The 23,139-nt window shown below is 40.8% G+C and overlaps 1 protein-coding gene across 1 annotated transcript in view; it reads left to right on the top strand.

Annotated features, from left to right (window-relative positions):
• The window catches only part of KIAA0930 (KIAA0930 ortholog), a 36,206-nt gene extending 14,806 nt beyond the window's left edge, over positions 1-21,400 (top strand). Inside the window, exons 2-9 of the mRNA XM_010177073.1 lie at positions 4,458-4,565; positions 5,859-5,936; positions 8,759-8,860; positions 9,300-9,440; positions 11,303-11,494; positions 14,798-14,960; positions 17,729-17,884; positions 21,081-21,400. Of these exons, the coding sequence (XP_010175375.1) occupies positions 4,458-4,565; positions 5,859-5,936; positions 8,759-8,860; positions 9,300-9,440; positions 11,303-11,494; positions 14,798-14,960; positions 17,729-17,884; positions 21,081-21,121 (981 nt within the window). The 3' untranslated portion in view covers positions 21,122-21,400. The remainder of the gene's footprint in view (positions 1-4,457; positions 4,566-5,858; positions 5,937-8,758; positions 8,861-9,299; positions 9,441-11,302; positions 11,495-14,797; positions 14,961-17,728; positions 17,885-21,080) is intronic.
• Positions 21,401-23,139: the final 1,739 nt, after the last annotated feature.

Raw genomic sequence — 23,139 nt, 5'->3', positions numbered from 1 at the left:
TAAGCCCAGAATATCACAAAACCGTGCTCTGATGAAAAGCATGAGGTATCCTAAGAGTTTATATTTTTATTTACACATATATTATTTATATATGTGTGTGTATATTAAAAAAAACCCAATTAAGCTCACATTTTCCATGTGACTTCTATATAAATATAAGGCATCAGCTCTGTAAGGTGGGTGTTTCTTCATTTAGGAAGCACTGTGCTCAGCACTGGCAACACTGACTTGCCTAAACTCAAGTAATGGTTTCTGTTACTAGGACCTCATTGAGATGTTGACTGCACTCCTCTTTGTCGATTTCAGAGCACTTAGAGGTGGGAACAACAAACAAGTCGGTCTTCTGTTTCCCCTGCTGTCAATCCCAAATGCCTGTGTTCGCTTGAAATGATTCACTTAAATATAAAAGGTTAATACTTACCCCTTGATTTTTTGATTTGGAGTTAAATGAAGAAAATCCCTAGATTGCAGTTAAAGGTAGCTACTTCTACAGTGTTTGTGTGATCTTACAACTGCAACTCTTTTGCACATGACAAGCCTGAGTAATGAGGCTTTCTGAGGCTTCAGGTTTTGATTTTGTTCTTGGCATATGTGCTGCTTGTGCATAGTACCAGGAAGATAAGTGCACAGCTGCTGAGCAAGCTTCTAGGGACACGGACAAATTAAGTCAGCTTGCCAAGAAATTTAGATTGCTGATTTTAAGCAATAGTGATTAAGATGTATGGAATGGTGAAAATTTGTGTTTAAAGTTCTTGGTATGAGGCTTTTTATTTTTTTAATTTTTTGAATGATTGATTTGGATACCTCCTTTATTGACTAATGCTGAGCAAGTGGCTGCAGCATCCGTGGCCCCACCTGAGACTGCACAGTGTGCTGCTGACAACAGGATCATTTGCTGTTAGTTGAACCAAGCTTGTTATTTCACATAATATTGCATGGCCACCTTCACCCATCCAGCACCATGGCAGTAGAGGGTAGCTGAGATTAATTTGTGAGCTACAGCAGTTCCATGGGAAATACAGCCCCTGGAAAGCGCTCTTTGTTTTGGCCAGCCCAGATCTAGCACTTTGCTCTATGCCAAGGTGCCTTATGGATGCTATTTCTGGAAGAATTGTTTAGAAATGAGTAAAAGAGATGTTGTGGATAGAGGTGTTTATGAGATAAGGGGTGAGGTGTTTTTTGGTTTTTTTTGTTTTGTTTTGGGGTTTGTTTGTTTGTTTTGGGTTGTTTTTGTTTTGTTTTGTTTTTTTCAAAAGCGACTTATAACTTGGGTGCCTGCACAGTGAATTGTGTTACCAGTCAGGTAGGGAGTGGTAATGCTGCTTGTTATATCACCCTGGCAAGGGCTCATTGCATTTTAGAAAGCAGAAACTTCTTCAGTGGTGTGGAAAGTAAGGCATCCAAAACCACTGGCTGGTGTAGCAAACGTTGGCTTCTTGGTGTAACTACTGCCCTAGTGCTGAGTAGGGCTGATTCATTCTCCTAACACTTGGGCACGAGCAGGAGCTGCAAAACATGTCCAGCAGTTGCCAGCACTGTGGAGAACATTTGGAAGTCCGTTTTCTGTCTTTTTGGGGTTGGATGAGTGCTGCCTCTGTCACTTCTGGCTGCTCATGGCTCCTTTCTGTCTGGGAAGAAGTTGTCCCTGTCCTGCCCAGTTTGACCTGTCGAACAGAGATCTATATCCTGTGCAGTTTAATGTTTGGCAAAAAATTGAATTCCTTAAACTCACTACATTAAATTCCTTTGGAATACAGTGTGGCGTAAGCACTTAGCTAGGGGATCAGCCATGACAGTGATTCAGTGATCCACTGTGCCCTGGCCCACAGATTGTACCACCTGGGAATCCTACTCGCAACTCCTAGTTATGAAAAAAGTGAATAAAGAGAGGCCCTTTTTCTGTCATTATCTGTGACATGGTCGAGGGGGTGTTCTGTGAAAGAGTTGTTGTGCAATGACTTTGTAATTTCTGGGGGGAAGTAGTTCAGTGTGTGAAATAACTCGATCAGCAGAAAAAATTAGTGGCTGACTTCTGCAAAGGGAGATTTAAACTTTATCATTAAAAAATTATTAAATTCTGCCTGGATTAAAAGAAAGGCTCCATGGATATGAAAGCAGAAGAGATTGAGGTGGTGTCTGCTGAGCACTTGGTCTCTCTTACTCTGGCATTAGAGCTGGAGTTTCGCCCTGCAATTACTCAGTCCTCCCTTCACTCAGTCCTCCTGCTGTGTCTTTCCTTCAGAGACAGGATGGCTTCTGTTTCACAGGGTATTTCTGGAATCTTGTGAATGTGATGTTTCTGTGCTTTCAAGCGCAAAAGTGTAAATATCACCTTTGTTTATTTAGAATCTTACAATCCTAGAATACTATGGGTTGGAAGGGACCTGAAAGATCATCTAGTTCCACCCCCCCTCCCACCACCAGGGACACCTTCCACTAGACCAGGTTGCTCAAAGCCTCATCCAGCCTGGCCTTGAACACTTCCAGGGAGGAGCATCCACACCTTCCTTGGGCAACCTGTTCCAGTGTCTGACCACCCTCACAGTCAAGAATTTCTTCCTAATATCTAATCTAAACCTCCCCTCTTTCATCTTAAAGCCATCACCCCTTGTTCTGTCACTACCTGCCCTTGTAAAAAGTCCCTCCCCAGTTTTCTTGTAGCCCCTTCAGGTACTGGAAGGCCACTATAAGGTTGCGCCGGAGCCTTCTCTTCTCAAGGCTGAACAGCCCCAACTCTCTCAGCCTGTCCTCACAGGAAAGGTGCTCCAGCTCTTGCATCATCCTGGTGGCCTCCTCTGGACTTGCTCTAACTGGTCCATGTCTTTCTTGTGTTGGCGGCTCCAGAACTGGACACAGCACTCCAGGTGGGGCCTTACAAGAGCGGAGCAGAATCACCTCTCTTGACCTGCTGGCCACGCTTCTCTTGATGCAGCCCAGGATACGGTTATTGGCCTCTGGGCTGCAAGCGCACGTTGTTGGCTCATGTTGAGCTTCTCGGCCACCAGCACCCCCAAGTCCTTCTCTTCAGGGCTGCTCTCGATCCATTCATTACCCAGCCTGTATTTGTGCTTGAGATTGCCCTGACCCAGGTACAGGACCTTGCACTTGGCCTTAGAGATTAATATAAATTAGATTGTTTCCTTCAGCTGCTTATGTCTTAGTTTTTTACAGTAACTCTCATTAATTTGTGCTATTATATTGCCAATAGAAAAATTCATGGTTAGAAGCTTTAGAAGAAATAAAACACAGGTATGATGATGTATGAGCCTATAGGCATTTTTTAAAGATATTTGTAAGTAAAAAAAATTAATGATAGAAAAAAGTACATTCAGCTTTCATGTTATCTGCTGATGGTGTCAGCTCTGAAATACTGTACTGTTTCCCGGTTCTTCATTATATTTCAGTCCTGTAGTTTTATGCTTCATAGAAGAGTTAAAATAAATATGCAGCTACTATAGGGCTTAATCTTACTCAATTTGATTTCATTCACATACTCTGACTTTCTTAACAATGTTTTCTAACAAATCGGCTCTACCCTTCTTTCTCTGCCCCAACCAAAGCAAAAAAAAAGGTTCACAAATTGCTGTTTGCAGTGATGTCAACTGGTCACAGTATTCCAGGTATTTCTTAAATATCTGTTTAAAATATGTTACTATGTTAACAAAAAATGATGACAAAGAGAAAAACAAATGCTTTTCCAAGTATTCTATCAAGGTAGCACACAGCTTTGATATCTGTTAAGTGTGCTACTTCTCACCCTATTTTGTATTACACACCAGTTCAGAGATCAAGCTCTGCTGCAGATTTTTTTTTGTAAAGTGTGAAACTACTGTTTAACTCTGTACTACATCAAGTCGAGTTTTATATTTATCTCAGTTGCTTCAGTGTGTTAGCAATGGCAGAGTTGTTTCTGCTTTCTGGGATTATTTGGGATTTTTCATTTGCTTGTTTTTAGTACACTGACAATCTCACATGTAGTAGGGTCCAGTCAGTACTGTCAGTGTGAAACAATTAGAAGAGGGGTTACCAAAATGTTTTCTCCGAGGCGTAAGTTAGTGGACATTGTTTTCCTAGAGTCTCCCGCTATACCTGGCTACCTGGCAACAAGCAACAGCTACCTGCTAGGTGATGTTGAGCATTAGTCTGCTGACCTGTTTGGTTCCAAGGCATTGTATTAAGAGAAGTATATATGTGTGTGGATGACAAATTTTATTTATTTAATTTTTGCTAAAACAGACCCATCATAAGGAATAAATGAAGCTGCTGTCCAAAACTGAGATTCCCCTGCACAGACCTGCCTTTCTCAGCTTCACTTCTTCCATACAAAGCCTTCACCTTCCACAGTCCTGACAGATTTGTAGGAATCTACACAATGTTCAGCTTCTGGTGTCCATTTAATGTACGCATATAGGTACCTTTAGGTAATATTTTTTCAAGGAGATGTGATATTTTCTTAGCAGATTGAAGTTGAAGTTTACCGGAGAGATTCCAAGAAGCTTCCTGGCCTGGGAGACCCCGACATTGACTGGGAAGAGAGTGTCTACTTGAACCTCATCCTACAGAAGGTAACATGCTTATCTAATTTTCTTGGGCTATTTACGCTAGAGAGGTTTCAGGGAAAGCTTTGATCTGTCCCCTTTCCTCCCTAGTTTGGGCGATGTGAGCACTTCTGGAGGATAGAAAGAAAACATGGTTTTAATTTTGTCTTTCAGAGTCTAAATGGACATAAACTGAGGTGTTTATTTTTCAGTAGAGTCCTAATAGCTTTCTTCAAAAAACTTAAAATATACCCAGTGAAGCTGGGCTGAATTTTATATTCTGTAACAAAGTTTTGCAAAATGGAAGGCTTTGTCAAGTTTCATAGTTTTTGACTGTGAACGAGACTGTTAGACGAGCAATGTGTTAAGAGTTCACAATACTGGTGCAGCTAAGAGAAGGAAACTGCTAAGTGGAAATGTGGTAAAGTATTACACTGGGAATTTGCTGCTCTTGACATCAGAACTTTGATAAAACTTTTTTGGTGGTGGTGGAAACATGAAGCTAGCACAAATTATTTCTTTAATTAACTCATAGGTTGATTATTTACTGAATGTGCTACCTTGTCGCTTAGGGAAGCTGAACATTACTATAGTCATTTGAGATCTCATAAAAGTTTTGTTGATTGAGATGTCTGAAAGAGACTGCTGGCTCATTGCACACATCCTGGAAGATAAATTGTTTTCATTCTCTCTCCTTCCTCCCAAAAGTCTCATTGTGGAACTTATCTGCAGAGAACACTTTCTTCCTTTATTTGATGCTGAATAAAACTAGAATCCATTTGCTACAATCAGAATTCAGAGATGCTGTTACAGCTGGGCATTGCTGTCCAGAGCTATCACGTTTGCCCCTTACAATTTTTTTCAGGTTGTTTTGCAGGCTATGTTAATGGCTTCAAACCTCTCTAATGTGTTGCTTGTGTTCATCAGTGTTTCTATTTTCCTTTTTCAAAAGGAGGATATCTTTTCTGTTTCTACCTTAAAGTGCGCTTATGTGTGCGTGTGTGTGATGCTTATTTCCCCAACTGACCAATAAGCTTATGTTAAACAACATTGACAGGAGTTTCTTTACCCATAGGTTGTGCACCTCAGCAAGCATCTGTGCAAAAGATTTCAGTATCACTGAGTTAATAAATAAACACAGGCTTGAAAATTGTAGGAGTTTCAGTATAGTAAAGAGAATAAAGAAAACGGCAATACTAAAACATCTTGCTTCTTACTCAGACAGCTAAAAAATTAAGACAGAATGTGTTCTGCTTCATGCACATGAATGTTTTGTTTTTCTAACTCTAAACCTTTCTCTTATCTGGTGTTCTGTTTTAGCTGGATTATGTGGTGACATGTGCTGTGTGCACACGCTCCGATGGAGGAGATATTCACATTCACAAAAAGAAATCTCAGGTGAGATTAGCCTGTTATTGCTGTGGATAAGAGGTTGTATTAAAAAAAAAAAAAAAATCAAAAACTCTGTCAAAACCAGGGTGGTGATTCTTAGGCTGTGCTCTGACAGATGCATCCTTGTGAAGCATCTCAAGTCTTTGTGTAGTGGCATTTCCTGCCCGTCATCTAAAAGTGAGATTGAAATGTCCTTTATAGCCACTCTCAAAAAATTGTAAAGATCTCTGCATGCTTTCAAGAAATATATCTTTGCCTACTGGACTGGGGGACACGGTATGTGCTGGGGAGGAATATGCCCAACTGTTAACCAGTCTGAGAGTAGACGTGAAATTGAATGAGACCTGAGTTACGAGAAGCCTTCAGGGTAAATCTGTAATGTAGCGCTATTGAATGGTAGACAATTTACTGATTACTAATTTATCTTTTTATTGTTTTATGAGATTCTTGTTTTTTTCACTTAAACGGTTCATTCCTTCCATCTCTATGCCGAAGGCTTTTAGCACTTTTTAGCACTTTTAGTTTGTCTGCAGCATACAGTTAATCCAGGATTTAGTATAGTGGAGGATCCTGAATAATAAGTATGGAGAGGATAGGAACAAGAAACCTCAGACTTCTTCACTCAGCTTCCAGCAGATCTTGCAACAACTTCTCCTGGTTGGCAGATATTCTTCTTTAAAAGGCTCCTATTGCCTTTAAAAGGCTTTTTCTCCCAGGAATTTCCATTCCTTTAGCCTATTTGGCTGTTTGCATGGCTTTACCTAAAATAAACCAGTGTTTTTTAATCCTTTAATTTTGTTTTACTATTTTAAAACAATTGTTGCTTTTCCTACCAACAAAAATAACAATGCTGATTATTGTATTTGTAATTGGCATTAGTTAGCTGCATAATTCCCTTGCCCCAGCGCTGCTGAGACACCATGTTACACCATTGATGTAAACCTTCTATTTCACATTGCGGGTTCTACTGTTTACTAGTCTGGGTTTCACCCCAAGTTAACTTCTGCAAAGTTCTTTCAAGAAAAATCTGTAAATATTGTGTGCAGATTTGAAAATTAGGAAGATGAGGATGAGACCTGCCCTCACTGTGTGTCTACAGCATTCAGAATAAGGAGGAGGGTTTTTGTTCCTCATTCCTAGACGCTCGTACTGTGAGACTGCTCATAATTTTTTCTTTGTCTCCCCTGTTTTAGAAGAAACTCAGCACACATTAAAATTTACCAGTACCTACCAGTAACATTTCAGCATCATGAAGTTGATCTATGGAGAGAGAAAAGGCAATTCTGGATACTGTGGAAAGCATATTTGCAGTAGGGCATTTCATTATAACAAGGAGCATTGAGACTTTTAGTTTTAAACAAACTAAAGCCAGCTGTTTTGGATCTGTATTACTGCACCGATGGTTCTTGCTTTAGAAAGCGTCTGTTATCTTGTCAGTGTGCAGCCAGATGTTGAATAGGTAGAAGCCCTATTCAGGCATAGGACTTGCTGTCCTACTGCAGACCTATGACAAAGCTACTGTGTTCATACCAGTAGAGTACCTAAGGCACAAAACTAGCGTGAAAAAGGCTGACTTTTCCATAAATTATTTTGCAGACTACATTGATTCTCTGCTGGCTTGACAATAAGTTCTCTGCAAACTGTATTTTTCTCAGGTGTGTCTGACTGGAGATGAGTTTGTGGTTTCTTTTTGCTTTACATTGGATGGTATGAGAACAATGATGCCTGGAAGATGTCCTTGTTTCAGACATTGGTGCAACTGTCATCCTTGAGGAGTCTTGTTAATTTCTAATGCTGTATCTTGTCATGAAGCAACCTTTCTTTTTAATAATCTGTATTTAAGAGTGTGCATGTAGGCTTCATAACTACAAATAAGCAAAAGCAACCATCTCATGAATATCTAATAACTTACCTGTGTTCAACATTTCATGTTGAATGGTTTGCCCAAGAGTATAATGAGCGTGACAATCTGAGCAGATTCAGAGCTTTCAACACATTCACAGTGGGCTAAGATTTGACAGGTTTCTTTTAAATTGAAGTTTTGTTTGTAAACAAAGGTGGAAGCAAAGAAAGCTACTTGGTATGGATTCTTCTCCCTCTTTACCTGCTTGTTAATCTTGTTGGAATGATAAAATCTAAAGCCTTTAGCTATTTAAACATAGGTTGTTTTGAGGAGTGAAGTGACCAAAAGAGTTCAGGAACTGCTTCAGAGGGAGGAACATGCAAGAGGAAGCACAGGGGACAGAGGAAGAAACTGAAGGAGGAGATGAGGATGAGAAATCAAGTGCTTGTCCTCCTGAGGGCCATGCTTCCCTATGCTGAGTGATGCTGATCTTATCATGGTACTAAGTGAACAATGACAATGAAATTAGCTGGACAAACAAACAATGTTAGGTCAGCTACTCCATAGGAGCTTTCTTGATGTGTGTGCTTTTACTTTACAGCATATTGCAGTAAACTCAAGGCAGCCCAAGGTGGTTTTCTCTGTTAATGAAAAGGAGGATACTGTAGCTTGTATCACAGGATGGTGAGAGGTCAGGTACACACAGGGACGTTTGCTGTGGAGCAACTAGTATTTGATAACTCGAATGTACAAACGCAAGAATTTCACAAGCGGTGTCGTTATTGCAAAACAGGCTGCAGTCAGAAACCATCTCAGCTTTGCCTGCGGGGTGTCCGGCATCTCTAGTGAAAGTTGACAGTGTTGGCTGACTGAGCATTGTTGGGCTGTGGTGTTTTGGTATTGCTTGCCTTGTATTCAGCGTGTCCGTTCCTGAGCACATTTAACTGACAAGACTTTTTTTTTTTTCCCCCCATATCTTTCTCAGCAAGTGTTTGCATCTCCTAGCAAACATCCTATGGACAGCAAAGGAGAAGAGTCAAAGATCAGCTACCCCAACATATTCTTCATGATTGACAGTTTTGAAGAGGTGAGTTCCTTGTTGTAGTGGAAGAGTTTTGTCCTTTTCTAGACTTATGTCCTGACTAACTGTTTTCTTATATCTTTTGAACAAATGTTCTTGACTAATTGAGGGTCATCTTCCAGTAGCTTTTATTTTATTTGACCTTCCTCTTTCTTTAATGTTTGAAAACTGAGTTTAAAGCTGGATTTTGGTATCTGTCTTTATGGTGGACTAAAGCAAGACAGTCTGATGTGAGAGCTGCTTATCCCAGCACAATGATTTGCAGTGTGCACTGCCTGAAGTCTGCTTTTTTGAAAGGCTGGGGTGGACCATACAGCTCTCTTGCTTTCTCCTGCTTATTTGAGAGTGCCTTGAGTCTAAGGAGAATCAGAGGAATCTGAATATATTTGAACTTCTTGAACAGCTTCAGTTTGCCTTGAAGTGTTTTATCTTGCAACTTTGTCAGGTTTTCAGTGACATGACTGTGGGAGAAGGAGAAATGGTCTGTGTGGAGCTGGTGGCCAGTGACAAAAGCAACACCTTCCAAGGGGTGATTTTTCAGGGGTCCATCCGCTATGAAGCACTCAAGAAGGTCTATGACAACAGGGTAAGGCACTTCTGAAAGACAACATCCTTTGCAACAGTTACATTATAACCACAGTTTTAATATGCTGCTGAGGCTGTTAGCTTTTTGTCCTGTGAGATCTGCATCGTAGTCTGTCCTTTTGGGCTTTGAAAGTTACCTGAAAGCTACAGCTTTTGACTCAGACAGCTAAGATCAGAATATATTACTCTGGTGTTCGCCAGAAAGAATGAAGTCATTAAGTAGCCAAGAGCATGGCACAGGAATGGATCAGACTAACAAAATTCTAGGAGCCCCTTAATTTTCTTGAAAGGTCATAGATATTTCTAGTTACTTCAGAGAAGGCATGTTTTCAGGGAGATCTTAAGTTCTAATAACTACCTTTCTATATGTAAAGCATGTTTTTCTTTAGTTTGTTTTGTACTTGTGGTGTTTTCAACAGGCCACTGTAGTTTCAATACCACAGAAGGAAGCTTTCTTTTGCTCTCCTATAGATACATGAAATGCCAGCACTTTCAGCTTCAAATTCAGTACTTAGTGGTGAAGTTGAGAGAGAGAGAGAGTGCAAGAGCCAATAAACTTCTTAGTTTGCAAGACAGTTCCAAGGGTCTTAAAAAAGCCCCCAAACAAGACACCACCAATGTCTACTATGACTGTAAATTTCATTTCCCTTTCTTCCTACCTCTTTCAGGAGAGGTCCTGAATGCTTTCCTTTCTCCCTGTTTTAAATGTGAGTGGTTTATACTCTTAAAGCAGTTTTTTGAGAGAACATAAAACTGAAATTGTTTCTCTGTCCCACCATCATGTTATGGCCTCTCACAATCAACAGGTGGGTTATTAAAATACATGGAAATACAGAATCACTAAAGTCAAAATAAGAAGAAAGCTTTGCAGTGGGAAGACAAAATTTGATGTGGTAAAGTCACCTCATAGCCTAGGAACGTCCTGTTTGACCTGCTACTTTACATTGTTTTGTTAGATGAAATAAAATTTTTAGGTCTTCAAATACTCAGTTATGGCCAAATGGAAAAACTTAAGATTTGACCTTTCTTTTAACAGAACAGAAGCAAGCTCCCTATGCTTTTGGAGGTTACTTGATTTCGGTTGCATCTATTAATTCTTAGTACAGTATGAGTTGCATTACACAGTGAGCATCTTGGCCCTTTCAGTCTACAAAATGCTGAAAATTGTGATAAACCACTTAAACTTATGGATAAGTCCTGCTTATTTCACTTGGCAAAACCTTGACTGTTTTCCTACGGGTCTGTTCCTTTTTTCAGTTCTCAGTTCAGTTTTCAGTTCAGTTGTGTTAACTGGAAATTGAGCCCTTCTGTCTGTTGAGAGTGTTCAGAAGCTGTCAGGGTTTTGTGGTGAGCAATGCGATGCAGGTTAGTTGTGCATGGGGGCTGGTTCTTTATGCTTTGGGCTTGACAATATGGACACAGAAATGTCTGGATTGACTTGCCACAAAGTAGTGCAGTGCACTTGCCTAGTTTGGGGCATCTTGTGTGCGTGTCTGTTACTTTTTGGACTTAGCCTGTGCAGGTACACTTGCTTGAGTTGTGCACGTGCCTGCTTGTGCTGTGGTGTGCCACGTTGTGTGGGTCTGGATAAAGACCTTTATCTCAATGTGCCATTGAGTAACTCTGCTTTTTTGGATAGCTGAAGGAGTTGGTTCTTCTCTGAGCCTCTAGTTTTTTTTATCTGTAAAATCGCCTCCCTTTTCTAAATCACTTCAGATTGTGGCTTAAAATGCTTCTTAAGAATCAGGATAATGATCGTTATCCACTATGTATTTGACTCAATAACTGCTTTCAGAGAACTTTATTTTTTGAAAGGTGAAAATGATATTACATGGTTTTCTCTTTGGTCTTCATGCATTGTAGGTGAGTGTTGCAGCTAAGATGGCTCAAAGAATGTCTTTTGGCTTTTATAAATATAACAACATGGAATTTGTCCGAATGAAAGGGCCACAAGGGAAAGGACATGCGGAAATGGCAGTGAGTAGAGTTTCTACTGGTGACACTTCACCATACGGGACAGAAGATTCAAATCCAGAATCCCCAGTGCATGAAAGAGTAAGTAGCAGACAGAAATACTGACTTAAGGTTAAGCATGAACATGTTTTGTTGCAAAGCCAGTAGATGGACTGAAGCTGGGATTAACCCGCATCAAGGTTCTGAACTTAATTTTGTCTGTGTATATTTGTTAATTACTCAGTACATGCAGATAGATTTTTAGCAGTTTCCCTTGAGCTAGTACGGAATACAGAGATGACTGGATGATTCATACTTCTGGAGGAGTGTTTTGTTGAAACAACAGCAATGTTGCTGCCAGGAAAAATGATTCTGCCTGTTTTCTATGAAAATTAATAGATTCCATTTCTGTACAAGGTGGGATTTACCTAGAAATGTGGAATTCAAATATTATGTAGGTTGCTTGCTAAACCTCACAGGAAATGGTACTGTTAGGAGATATTGCTACTTGTGAATGCTGCCAGTGTGAAGCCTGTGTAATATTAAAACAAAGATTATGGATTTAGATGCAGTAGCTTATTTATGCATATGCTTAATTTTAATGCAAGTGCAGTAAAATAGCAATAGAATTAGTCCATAGGTGCTGATTTGGCCCTTATTCAGTCCTGAGCCTTGTTTTCAATTAAGGCATTTTACCTAGTTAATGGGGATTAGGCAATGTGCCTTCAGAATATCTGCACATGTGTGTCTCAACCTGGGCTGGGAAGTTCCTGATGGATTCTAGTTTGGCTTCCTATGTAACATAGCTACTCCGTGTAGTTTAAAGATCTGCAGGACTGTTTCTAAAGGTCTTCATGCAAGCTGAGTGATTTTTGTTTCTGACTTCCTGAAAGGCAAAATATGCTGCCAGCGCAGAGCTCGCAAACTGTATGTGCCTGCTCTTTACTGTAGAGATCCAGCCTGCAGTAATCAGGCCTGGAGGGACTTCCTGGTCTTTTGGCTCCAAGACTTCCAGTGTTAAGTGGAAAATGTCAAAATACATGTGATAATGTATTGTCATTGCTTTCTGCTAGTGGTTTTAATGGTGATTTCTCTGTTGCTGGTTTTCCATCCCAAATGTGATAGGAAATAGCTTCAAAATTAAAAATAGAGACAAGCATAAGTTAGAGATCAAGTGCACTAAAGAAAGGATCAGTTGGGTGGTAGAATGCTTTTGGTTTTGGGGGTTTTTGGGGGGTTTGTTGGGGTTTTGTTTATTTGCTTTGTTTTTTATATTAATGATAGAGAGGCAACATTATGTTTCTGCAGTGCAACACCAGTCTGGCTTGTCTGTCATCCTCACTCGCATGTTTGTACGGCCCTCTTTGTATGGCCAGATGTGAGCAGTAGCAGAACTCATCTCAGGAAGAGTTATGGGATTATTAAATTAACTTTGTGAAGAAGGAAGGAGGAGGTAGAAGTTGTTCACCTCCATTAGCAAAGTAGTTATCCGTTTTGTTTTGTTTTCATTTGAAATGAATCACAAAATGGTTTGGGTTGGAAGGGTCCTTAAAGATCATCTAGTTCCAACCCCCCTGCAATGGGCAGGGACACCTTCTACTAGATCAGGTTGCTCAAAGCTTTATCCCATGGTACTCTCTACCAAGTAGGTCCCCAAAGAGGCCCAAGTCTGTTCTCCTGAAGTCCAGGGTTAAGTCCTGAAGTCTGAGCTTGCTGCGTGCCCTCCTCACTGCCCTAAAGATCTTGAACTCCATCTTTTCATGGTCACTGCAGCCAAGGCTGCCCTTGAGCTTCACGTTCCCTACAAGCCTCTCCTTGTTGGTGAGAACAAGGTCCAGCATAGCACCCCTCCTCATTGTCTCCTCTATCACATGGAGAAGGAAGTTGTCATCAACGCATTCCAGGAACCTTCTGGATTGCTTATGCCCTGCTGTGTTGTCCCTCCAACAAATACCAGGGTCGCTGAAGTCTCCTGTGAGGACTAGGGTTTGTGAACCTGAGGCTACTCCTGTTAGTCTAGAGAGAGCCTCATCCACTTGGTCTTCCCTGTTGGGTGGCCTGTAGCAAACCCCCACTGCAATGTCACCTGTCCCTGCCCTCCCTTTAATCCTGACCCATAAATTCTTGGAAACTATGGAACTATTTAAATATTACTAGCAAAACCAGCATGTGAGCACTGCATTTCAGTTCTTTCTGAAATAGGTATGGTTGACTACAATTGTGATTTACACAAGAGCAACTACTGCTCTGAGTGATGGATGTCTTTATAGTTTCTTCCCTAACCTGTGTTTCATCATAGACTATATTATATCCTTGTATTTGTTATCACTTAGACTCATCAAATCATTAGGGGCCTCTCAAATTTTTTTTTTCCCCATCCCATATTGAAATATGGTAAAAAAATAATTGTACATTGACTTCACTTTTGTGTCAGCCTCTTGGGTTAAATAATTGCCTTGTGACCCTGCTTTGTAGAGGCACCGTGACCTTTCACAGTAATGCCATGTGGCATCTTTCTAAGCAGGGAAACTACTACCTTGTGTTTGCTAAAGAAATGAGGATGCTCAATTTTAGTATGTCCAGTACAATACATTCTTAGCCTATTAAGTATTCTGAATTTCATCATTCAAAAATAAGATTGACATTCTTGGTGCCTGAATTATTAATCTGTATTTTGTTCCTTTATGATTATAAATTCTTGTTAAAAGAATTAACAAGAATTTATCAGCTGAGGAGAGAGGTTTTTCATTATTCACATAACAGTTGAGTTGACGGTGATGATACGTCAAAGTATTCATCTTGATGAGCATCTTGAAGCTGAGATTACTGTTGAGTTGACATTCTTTGTCCACTCTGATAAAACTTACAGCCAGACACCAGTCATGATTCTGATTTTTACACATGTGACTGCCTCATGACACATACGTCTTATGAGGAGCAGCAGAGGGAACTGGGATTGTTTAATCTGGAGAAAAGGAGGCTGAGGGGAGACCTTATCACTCTCTACAACTGCCTGAAAGGAGGGTGTAGCGAGGTGGAGGTCAGTCTGTTCTCCCAAGTAACAAGTGATAGGACAAGAGGAAATGGCCTCAAGTTGTGCCACGGGAGGTTTAGATTGGATATTAGGAAAAATTTCTTCACTGAAAGGGTTGTCAAACACTGGAACAGGCTGCCCAGGGAGGAGGGGGGGTTGGCATTTAGAAGACATGTAGATGTGGTGCTTGGGGATGTGGTTTAGCAGTGGACTCCGCAGTGTTATGTTTATGGTTGGACCCGATGATCTTAAAGGTCTTTTCCAACCATAGCGATTCTATGATTCTATATTTGAGACTGATTATTTCTTACTGAAAGCATAGAACTTTTTAAACAAAACTTTCTCCAGCATTTCTTCCGTTTCCCTTTCAGGTCACTTCTTTCAGCACACCACCAACACCAGAACGCAACAATCGCCCATCCTTTTTCTCCCCATCCCTCAAGAGAAAAGTGCCCCGAAATCGAATTGCTGAGATGAAAAAATCCCACTCAGCCAATGACAGTGAGGAGTTCTTCAGAGATGATGATGGTGGAGGTGAGGAAAGTAATACCAGCTAAACAGACTTGTCTGAGGAGGGCATAGAGCTATGGAGAAGGGATCCCAATGCTCAATTTTCCAAAAGGTTTGCAGTGTGAAAAACCTAGCTCCACAGAAAGTCCAACACCAGTGCCACTCTGAAACTAAGGTTATTCACAGGCTTAGCATCTTTTTGAAGGCTGGAGACCAACAATTCCTACATATATTTAAAACTTATCTCCCCTGTTTATGTAGACTCATTTGAGAGAAACTTGAGCAGGAAAGATCCTCCACCTCTCACAGATATCAACCACACTTTCAGGTAGCACTCTGATACACAGTATAGTGGGGTAGGCGTTCTCATGGATGAGTTCTCTGAATTCCTTGATCTGATCCAGTGTTGGTTAAAGCTGGAGAAAAGGCATTTACTTCAACTGGTTTTGGATCAGTTCTGAACTCTCTAAAAATAAAACCTAATGAATTTGTTTATATAATGGTTTAATGCCTTGTGGAACTCTTCCTTTGAATTCTAGTTACTCAGTATGAAACAACCAACGGGATAAAAAATTGAGTCTGATTCAGAATATGGTGTATAAACTCAAACATATCACAGTTTTGTTATGTGGGAAACTTACAAATGTTGAAGTCCAAACTGCTTTTCATGAGTTTAAAAACAATTCACTAGAAAAGCCAAAAAATCTGTCTATCTGTTGGTGTGCTACTAGATAAACAGCAAGGTAATTTCCAGATCACAAGTTGTGTTTGTAGTAGTGAAGGTATTACCCATCAGTGGTACTGGACAGCTTAGCCAATGAAGAATTGCACATTAAAAACAAGCTTAAGTGGTAATGTTTAATTCAAATTCTGTGCAACTTAAACTAGTTTTAACTAATTCAGGGTTCCTTCATTAGAAAGCTTTCTTTGCCTCTTTTCCTTAATTTGCCTAGTCAACATATTTGTTATTTCAAATGAGATGTGGTTTAGGATGTTTCACTAGGCAAAGGGTAGGGCTTGGGTCAATTCCTATGTAGTCTGGGGAGAAGGCCAGCTTTCCCAGATGGCGTCCTGCTTTTCCTGTCTTTCTCCTGGAATAGGATAGCATGGATTTCAAGGCATTTATCCGGTAGCACTTATAGGTGGTGGTAGTGTCTTCTCACTATTGTTTTGCAGGGTCTGATCCTAGCACACTTAATCATAATTATGAACATTCTTATTATTTTCATTTTCTTTTCCTTCTAATATATTTACAGAAGTAAATAAATTCCAGGTTTTTCAGATATTTTCTAGCACACATATACAATACCAAGAAGTGTGGTTTCACTTAGTTATCAGTGTTTTGACCTTACTGTTCCTGGTTCTGAAAACAAATAGAGGAATATTGTAACAGCTTATGCTCGAAAGTTTAATTTAGTCAAATATGAGATTTCTGCAAGGAGAAGTAACTAAAATGAGATTTCTTTACAAATTTCAGAAACTTGAGTGTCCAGTGTTTGCTCAGGAACTGCAGTGGTGAAATTCTCTTGTTTTGGAGGGAAAAAGCTGACTTCAAAAAGCCCATCACTGGGTGAATTATAGAAGCAGAGATATTTGGGTGCATCTTGGCTTTGTGGGTGGAGGAAAACTTGGTTGTCTGAAGATCAGCAATGTCCTTGGTCTGGCCAGTGCCACTGCAGACCTGTCCCCAGTGCAGACAGTCCTGTTGTGGACAGGAACAGCCCATGAGGGCCCACTGCATTTACTTTGCTGCACATAAGCATGACACGTGGTACAGGAGAATTGTATTTACTCCAGCTACTGGTGTGATGTCCTTCTGACCTGATCACCACAGTGCTATTGTCATAGTGGCAACCTGTTGGGGGAGGAAATAGACTGCTTGGTTATACAAAATTATAGGGAAGGAGGGAAGACAAGGTGTTTTTTCCCCCTCCTGCCTTGTTATGCATCTTGCTAGAGTAGCTGCCACTATGTATTTTTCCTTTGCTAGGACCTCTTTGTTTGGATCAGGACACGCCCTTAGACAAATGAATCTCGGAGCTTGGATCACTCTGATTAGAATAATTACATTCAGTTCAACATCTGCTTTTAGCACTATGGGACAGGGCTGAGTTTTACAGGGGAATGGAGGGAAAGTTTAGAAACACAAAAAATGCAGCATATGCATTCCTGGCTGTGGGGGAGACCAGCCATAAAAACCTCCTCTAGCTTACAGTGGACTCAATATCCTTTTGTTTTAAAAGCTATTTGTGGGCCTCCAAACTAATTGAGAAGAACAGCACTGAAGGATCCTAGGTTTGGCTTGGGGAATGCATGGATTCTGTAGTAAACGGGCTTATTAATGCTGTCTTCTCCCCCTGTCTGGTAGATGTCAATTTTCTTAGTAAGAAACAATTTTTCTTCTGTTATACTTGTGAATTTCTGCATGAGTAACTAGTTAATTTCAGAGATACTCTATTATTTTATATGTGAGGGGAAGGCTGGGTTAGGATTCTGCTTGTGCAGTGTGGTAGCACAGGCTTCATCCTGTCTCCAGGCTGGTCTATTAGCAGGTGATTGTTTACTACTGCTGCAGCTGCTGATCCCATTCATTAGCTTCAATGTAAATGGTGAATTCTGTGCTAGGCAAGATCTGACTGATTTAAAAAAAAATAGTAATAATAGTGTCCTGCATGTGACTTATCTCTAGACAAGGAATAGTTAGATTTTTTTTTTTTTTTCACTTTCAGAACTCTTCCAAAGAAATGCAGAAAGTACAGTCACTTTAAGCTTGCTGTCTTCTACCATTGCAGATTTACACAATGCAACAAATCTGAGGTCACGGTCCTTGTCTGGAACAGGACGCTCTCTGGTGGGCTCATGGCTGAAGCTGAACAGGACAGATGAGAACTTTCTACTCTATGCACACTTAACTTACATCACTTTGCCATTGCATCGAATTTTAACAGGTGAGTTTTAACGTATTTTGTGTGAGCAGAGTCTCCTTTGGTTCCCAAACAGTCTTCTGTGTTGTGGGAATTTGCTGTTAAGATAGAGGAACAAGTATTTATCTGTAAGGGAATGTCACTTTGCAGACCTTGCTTGCTGATTGTAGCAGGAAATTGGTGTGAACAAGTGGAATGGTGTCAACCTGTTCTCTGGCTTTGGGACAGTTTTTCTTGGTGACAATTCAAACAAGTTGGTTGATTGCTCTAACAAACTTCCAGAGGAACACTAGTTGCTTCTTTAATAGTAGAATTCAACCTTCATCCATCTCATGAGTGCAAGGCAATTCATTGTGAGCCCATCCGCTGACAGCAATAGTTGTGGAAGAGACCTGTGACTGAGAGGGTTACAGAAAGGAAGCTCTGGAATTTGGAGTGACCTCCTTTGCCAGTTTTGAGTCTTAGATTTAGTTTCCTTATAAGTTCCTTGGAGTGATCAAAGTGCCCACGCTGATGCCCATAGATCTGTCAGGTATCCAGTATCTTTAACTAGACATAATGATGTTTGTGTGTCCTACCATGAATAATCAGAGTGCCCCGTGTTGTTAGTCTCGCTACACCAGTTACTACATTGATGATGGCCATCCCTGCATTTGTTCAGCTGGGCTAGGATAGCACAATAGATTGGGTTTTACAATCTGCAGGAAGTACTGAAGTTTTGATTTTCATCCAGGTAACTTGTCTGCCTACAAATACAGGTGGACTAGAGAAGACAACTGATCTGTCTGAACTCTATCCATCAGCAAGCCTGCTGCTAGCCTTTCAGGGATATACAGCTTGCAGAATAAGAGTGCCCATGGGACTCTTGAGAGAAGTCTGAAAACTGAGAAAGCAGTGGTTAAGGGCTCTCTCTAAATGCAGTGGAAGTTTCTTTCATACAGATGTTACCAGAGTTACTGTCCACTCTCTTCATTCTTCTAAAGTGAAGCCCTGAAATACTTTGTCATTGACTGTCATGGGCATAAAGAAAGTTTGATCCAGCTGCACAGCAGTTATCTTAGGCAAATCTATGGCTCAACTCCAAAATCTAGATGAGAATAAAGTTATGATCTCAGAGCGATGTAAACTCCTGTCTCTAACCCTGGAAGAACCTTGTAACTGTTATTTCTTCTGAGAACTTAATCTCTTTCCTTCTCTTCCCATCCACCAGATGGGATGACTTCTGAATAGGTTTGTTTGGATTGCGGGCTTTTGATCAGTGCCTGCTTTTTCTTGCCTGGATCTAAAAAGGGAACATATGTGAAAACATAAACAATCTATGGCACAGTGGTTATTTCGAGGCTGATCCTGAAAGGTAGCTAAAGGAAAGTAGTTAGTACATCTATTGTTAAATGGGTTAATCTGCTACTGAAAGAGATGAGAAGATAGTATGGGTGTTAATGTCATTGGTAGTATGATGCTAGTGTAATAGTAATAGCTGCAGTCTTGTCCTCACTTTCAGGCTGAGATCTCAGAGCCTGTTGCAAAAGTAGACTGGCTCTCTCTACAGAGAAGAAAACTGTAGTTGACAAGGTAGAAGTGGAAGTTATACTTAGCAAAGAGGTGTTTCTGCATTTGCCCTTTCACTGTATGTCGGGATTGATTTAAATTTAGAAGAAATTACAGATTCCAGTAAAAATTTATCCTCTGTAATTAAGGGTGGATTTTGAACAATGTTTTAGCAAAATATGTAATTATTCTTTATGATAATGGTGTTGATAATCTTACAGCTAGTTAGCTGGAGTTATCAAGCTCAGTCACTATTTCACCACAGGCCTTTTGGAGTTCACAGAAGATGTATTGTTCCTGCTGGCATTTAATACTTGTTCAAGTGGGTGGCAAAAATGCTTCCATGTTCAAATATTTGCTTTGAGTCTGAACAGCCTTTCTGAGACTTAATTTGTTTAAGATAAGGTTGCAGGAGTCGGTGTACATGTTGAGGTGCACAGAAATAGGATATGAAATGTCTGGGCTGCAAGGCAGAATTTCAATGTGCAGTTTTTCACTACCTGCATTTGCTTTAGCTTGGCACATCGGGTAGAGCCCATTTCCAGTGCTCTTTTGTATTTAATGCATTTGTGCCAGTGGCAGCTTCCCAGCAAGCGGGAGCATTACACGTGGGTCAGGGTGAAGCGGGAAAGACGCTTATCTCCCTTGGGTAGTTTAGGAAGCCTGTACTAAGAAATTAAGATCTCGGTGATAGTGATCAAAGTACATTTTAAAATGTCTGGGGTTTATACATATTGATAAGACTTCCTTTGCTCTGAGCCTTCTCTCCATGCTAGCTAATACCAGCTTTTCTCAGCCTCTTCTCGTATGTTAGATATTCCAATCCCTTAATCATCTTTTTGGCCCTTCACCATACTCACTCCACTGTGTTTCATTCTTTACAAGCGTGGCTAGAGCCCTCTGGAGCTGTGGATCAATTTTTAGTCTCATCATCCTCTTTGTGCAGCTGTATGTGATCAGCCTCTTAATTAAGTGTGTGCTGCCTTTTCCCACATTCTTTATTCTCTGTCTAGCCTTGAAAAGGACATAGCAGCCCAGTTTCCAGATATTTCTAGGTACTGCTATGCCAGCATGCTGATTTTTACTGTTCACATTTGGAAAGATGCACATGATTATGGCAGGTATTTTACAGGTTCATATTCTGTCACACCTGGGCTGAGGAGGCAGCTTTTTGAGTGCAGAAATGTAGGGTTTAGGCTATAGAATGGATGAAGCAGTTGAATTATTTGTGCCCACATCTTCAGAGCTAAAAGTCTTTTTAGGGGTCTTGGGGATGGTGCATTTCTCCCTTCAAGAAAGGGAAATCCCTTGGCTTCTCTTATAATAGCACTTCAGCTTGCTTCCCTGGAAGATTACACCACTATGTCTGACACATGTTGCTTCATCCCACTCTTAATGATACTTATTAGATTAGCTGTCATCTCTATGTGATGATATATATTTGTGGTTTACCATCTCTCAAGTAGGATGCAGCTGGGGAGGAACTAAATTGGACTTGGTTAATAGGCAAAGCCACATGCTTGTTATGTTTTAAATTCCTTTAGCAGTGTAACAGGAGGACTGTGCTGCAGTCCACAGCTGCTTCTCCAGTTCTTCATGCTTTCTGGTGCTGTGGCTACTTTCAGGAGCCTCCTAAGTTTGCTGTATCTCTTTGTTTCTCTCCCTTGCCCAGATATCCTGGAAGTGCGTCAGAAGCCAATTCTGATGACATAGCAGAGAGCGGGCACTGCCTTGGAGCCTTGTTGCCAAGTGCCTAACCACAGCGGTTTTCTGTGCTAACACTACCATCTAGTGTCAGGAACATAAACCTCCGCAGGAAAAAGGGAAGTCCAAGAATACCAGCCGATCAAAAGTGCCTCTTTCTTCCTTCCTCTGCTGTCATACACTGTATGCACACTTGCAGTACATCGCTTGAGTGTTTCTGACTGGAAGAGGACTTTCAGCAAGATAAAATGAGAAGGGGCTGTGTTTAAAACAAGTCAACGCTTTATGGACAGTTTGTTACTGTGTTTACTTTATAACTAAGAAACCAACAATATGTACAGAATGTGTTAAACTTTATATTCTTTGAGAGAAACAACCCAAGAGTTTAATAATGATGTACTAATGAAAGTTGTTCCATAGACTCTCACCCATTCACTCTCCTTGTCAGTTTGGCTTTATGTGTGTGAGTGCATGTGTGTGCGTGCGGGGATTGAAGGGATGGGACAATAATTTCCTACCAGGGGAGGAAGAGGAAAAAGATGCTGCAAAGATACATCACCATTTTGGTACATGCAGTGGGTCAAGTCAGAGCTTCAAAGAGGCTGAAAATATTCCCATTTGTTCTTGTCAGTGTTAGGACAGGTGAACTTTGCTGACAGATTTCCGTATCTACCAAAGAACGGCAACAATATCATCCTCAAGAACTGGCCAAGAAAATGAGCCAGTGAAAAGAAGGCTAAAATGTGCTGCTATAGTAAAGCCGAGGTTCACATCCAGTACTAATGCTGCTTATCTCTCTCTGTTAACAGTCAATACAGGTTTGAGTCTTCAGTGGAAAAACAGGAGGCTGTAATTGGACTCCAAAACCTAAAAACCTTACTAATAACCAACATCCTCCTGCATGCGCTGGACTTCAGAGTACGTGGAGTCCTTGCAGTAGAATTTGTAGCCAAGGAGCGCATGAGAGCTGATTAATGATCAGGCAGCTTGCCCAGATTCTTCATCTCCTGGTGATGTTTTGCTGTACTGTTACATGCTGAAACATGGAGAGTTTTCTTGAAAGGATTGAAATTATTTCTACTCTGAAAAGTGACTAAAAATAGCATAGTGGAAGGTCTGAAAATTCTGTGCCAGGAGCTCTCAGGAAAATATCCTTATGTTTACAGGTAAAATGCAGCTTATTCTAAATAGCAAAACTCTGCTGTCCCTGACATTTGAAAGCTAAATCATTGAATACTTGGACTACTGCAGTCTGGTTCACTGTTTTGATATGGGAGGCAGTCAGTACTTCATTTTCTTTATGACTGCATAACTGACATGGCAAAGGATGGGTAGCATGTCGTGTAGAGTGTGTGAGGCTCCGATACACGCAGAGAGGGAGAGCAAAGATGCCATTTTTGTCACTTCTCAGACTCTGAGCACCTACACTTAATGCTGTTGCTACAGTTACCAAATGTGCTCTGAGGCTGGACCTTTGTCTCCCTCATACCCAGCCTTTCCCAAAGTGCTTTGTTATTGTTCTCTCAATAGCATCTGATGACTTAACCTCTCAAATGGGACTCTCTGCTTTTTTTATTTCTCAGACCAGGTTCCATGGGAATAGCTCCGCTTCGGCATAAAGGTAGACTAACTTTATCATTCAGCCCAACATGGCATGGTGAATCCAGCATGGTAAGGTTGGTTTTGGGGTTTTTTGGTTTTTGTTTTTGTTTTTTTTTTTTAATTTGAGGCTAGGCCTGAAAGCAGTCACCTTAGCCATGGCGTGATGGCATTTCTGACACTGGCAGCATGAGTGCATGACAGGGACAGCTAACCAGTTTCTAGTTCTTGTCAAATGTGTTGCAACAGCACTGGAAAAAGTTTGCTTTGTCATTACCAGCACAGCCACTTTTCACGTTGCAGCCTTTGAACTTTGCTCTGTGGGAGTGCATGGTTGTGCCTGTGTGTATGTGAGGGTGTTTACATGGTCGAACCTGAGGCACGTAACTGGGGTGCCTAGGCTTTCTTCCTGAGCTGGAGGGAGAGGT

Source organism: Antrostomus carolinensis, unplaced genomic scaffold (assembly GCF_000700745.2).
Source record: "Antrostomus carolinensis isolate BGI_N321 unplaced genomic scaffold, ASM70074v2 scaffold40491, whole genome shotgun sequence".
In the NCBI taxonomy this organism is placed as follows: domain Eukaryota; kingdom Metazoa; phylum Chordata; class Aves; order Caprimulgiformes; family Caprimulgidae; genus Antrostomus; species Antrostomus carolinensis.
This window is presented reverse-complemented; position numbering and strand designations above follow the sequence as displayed.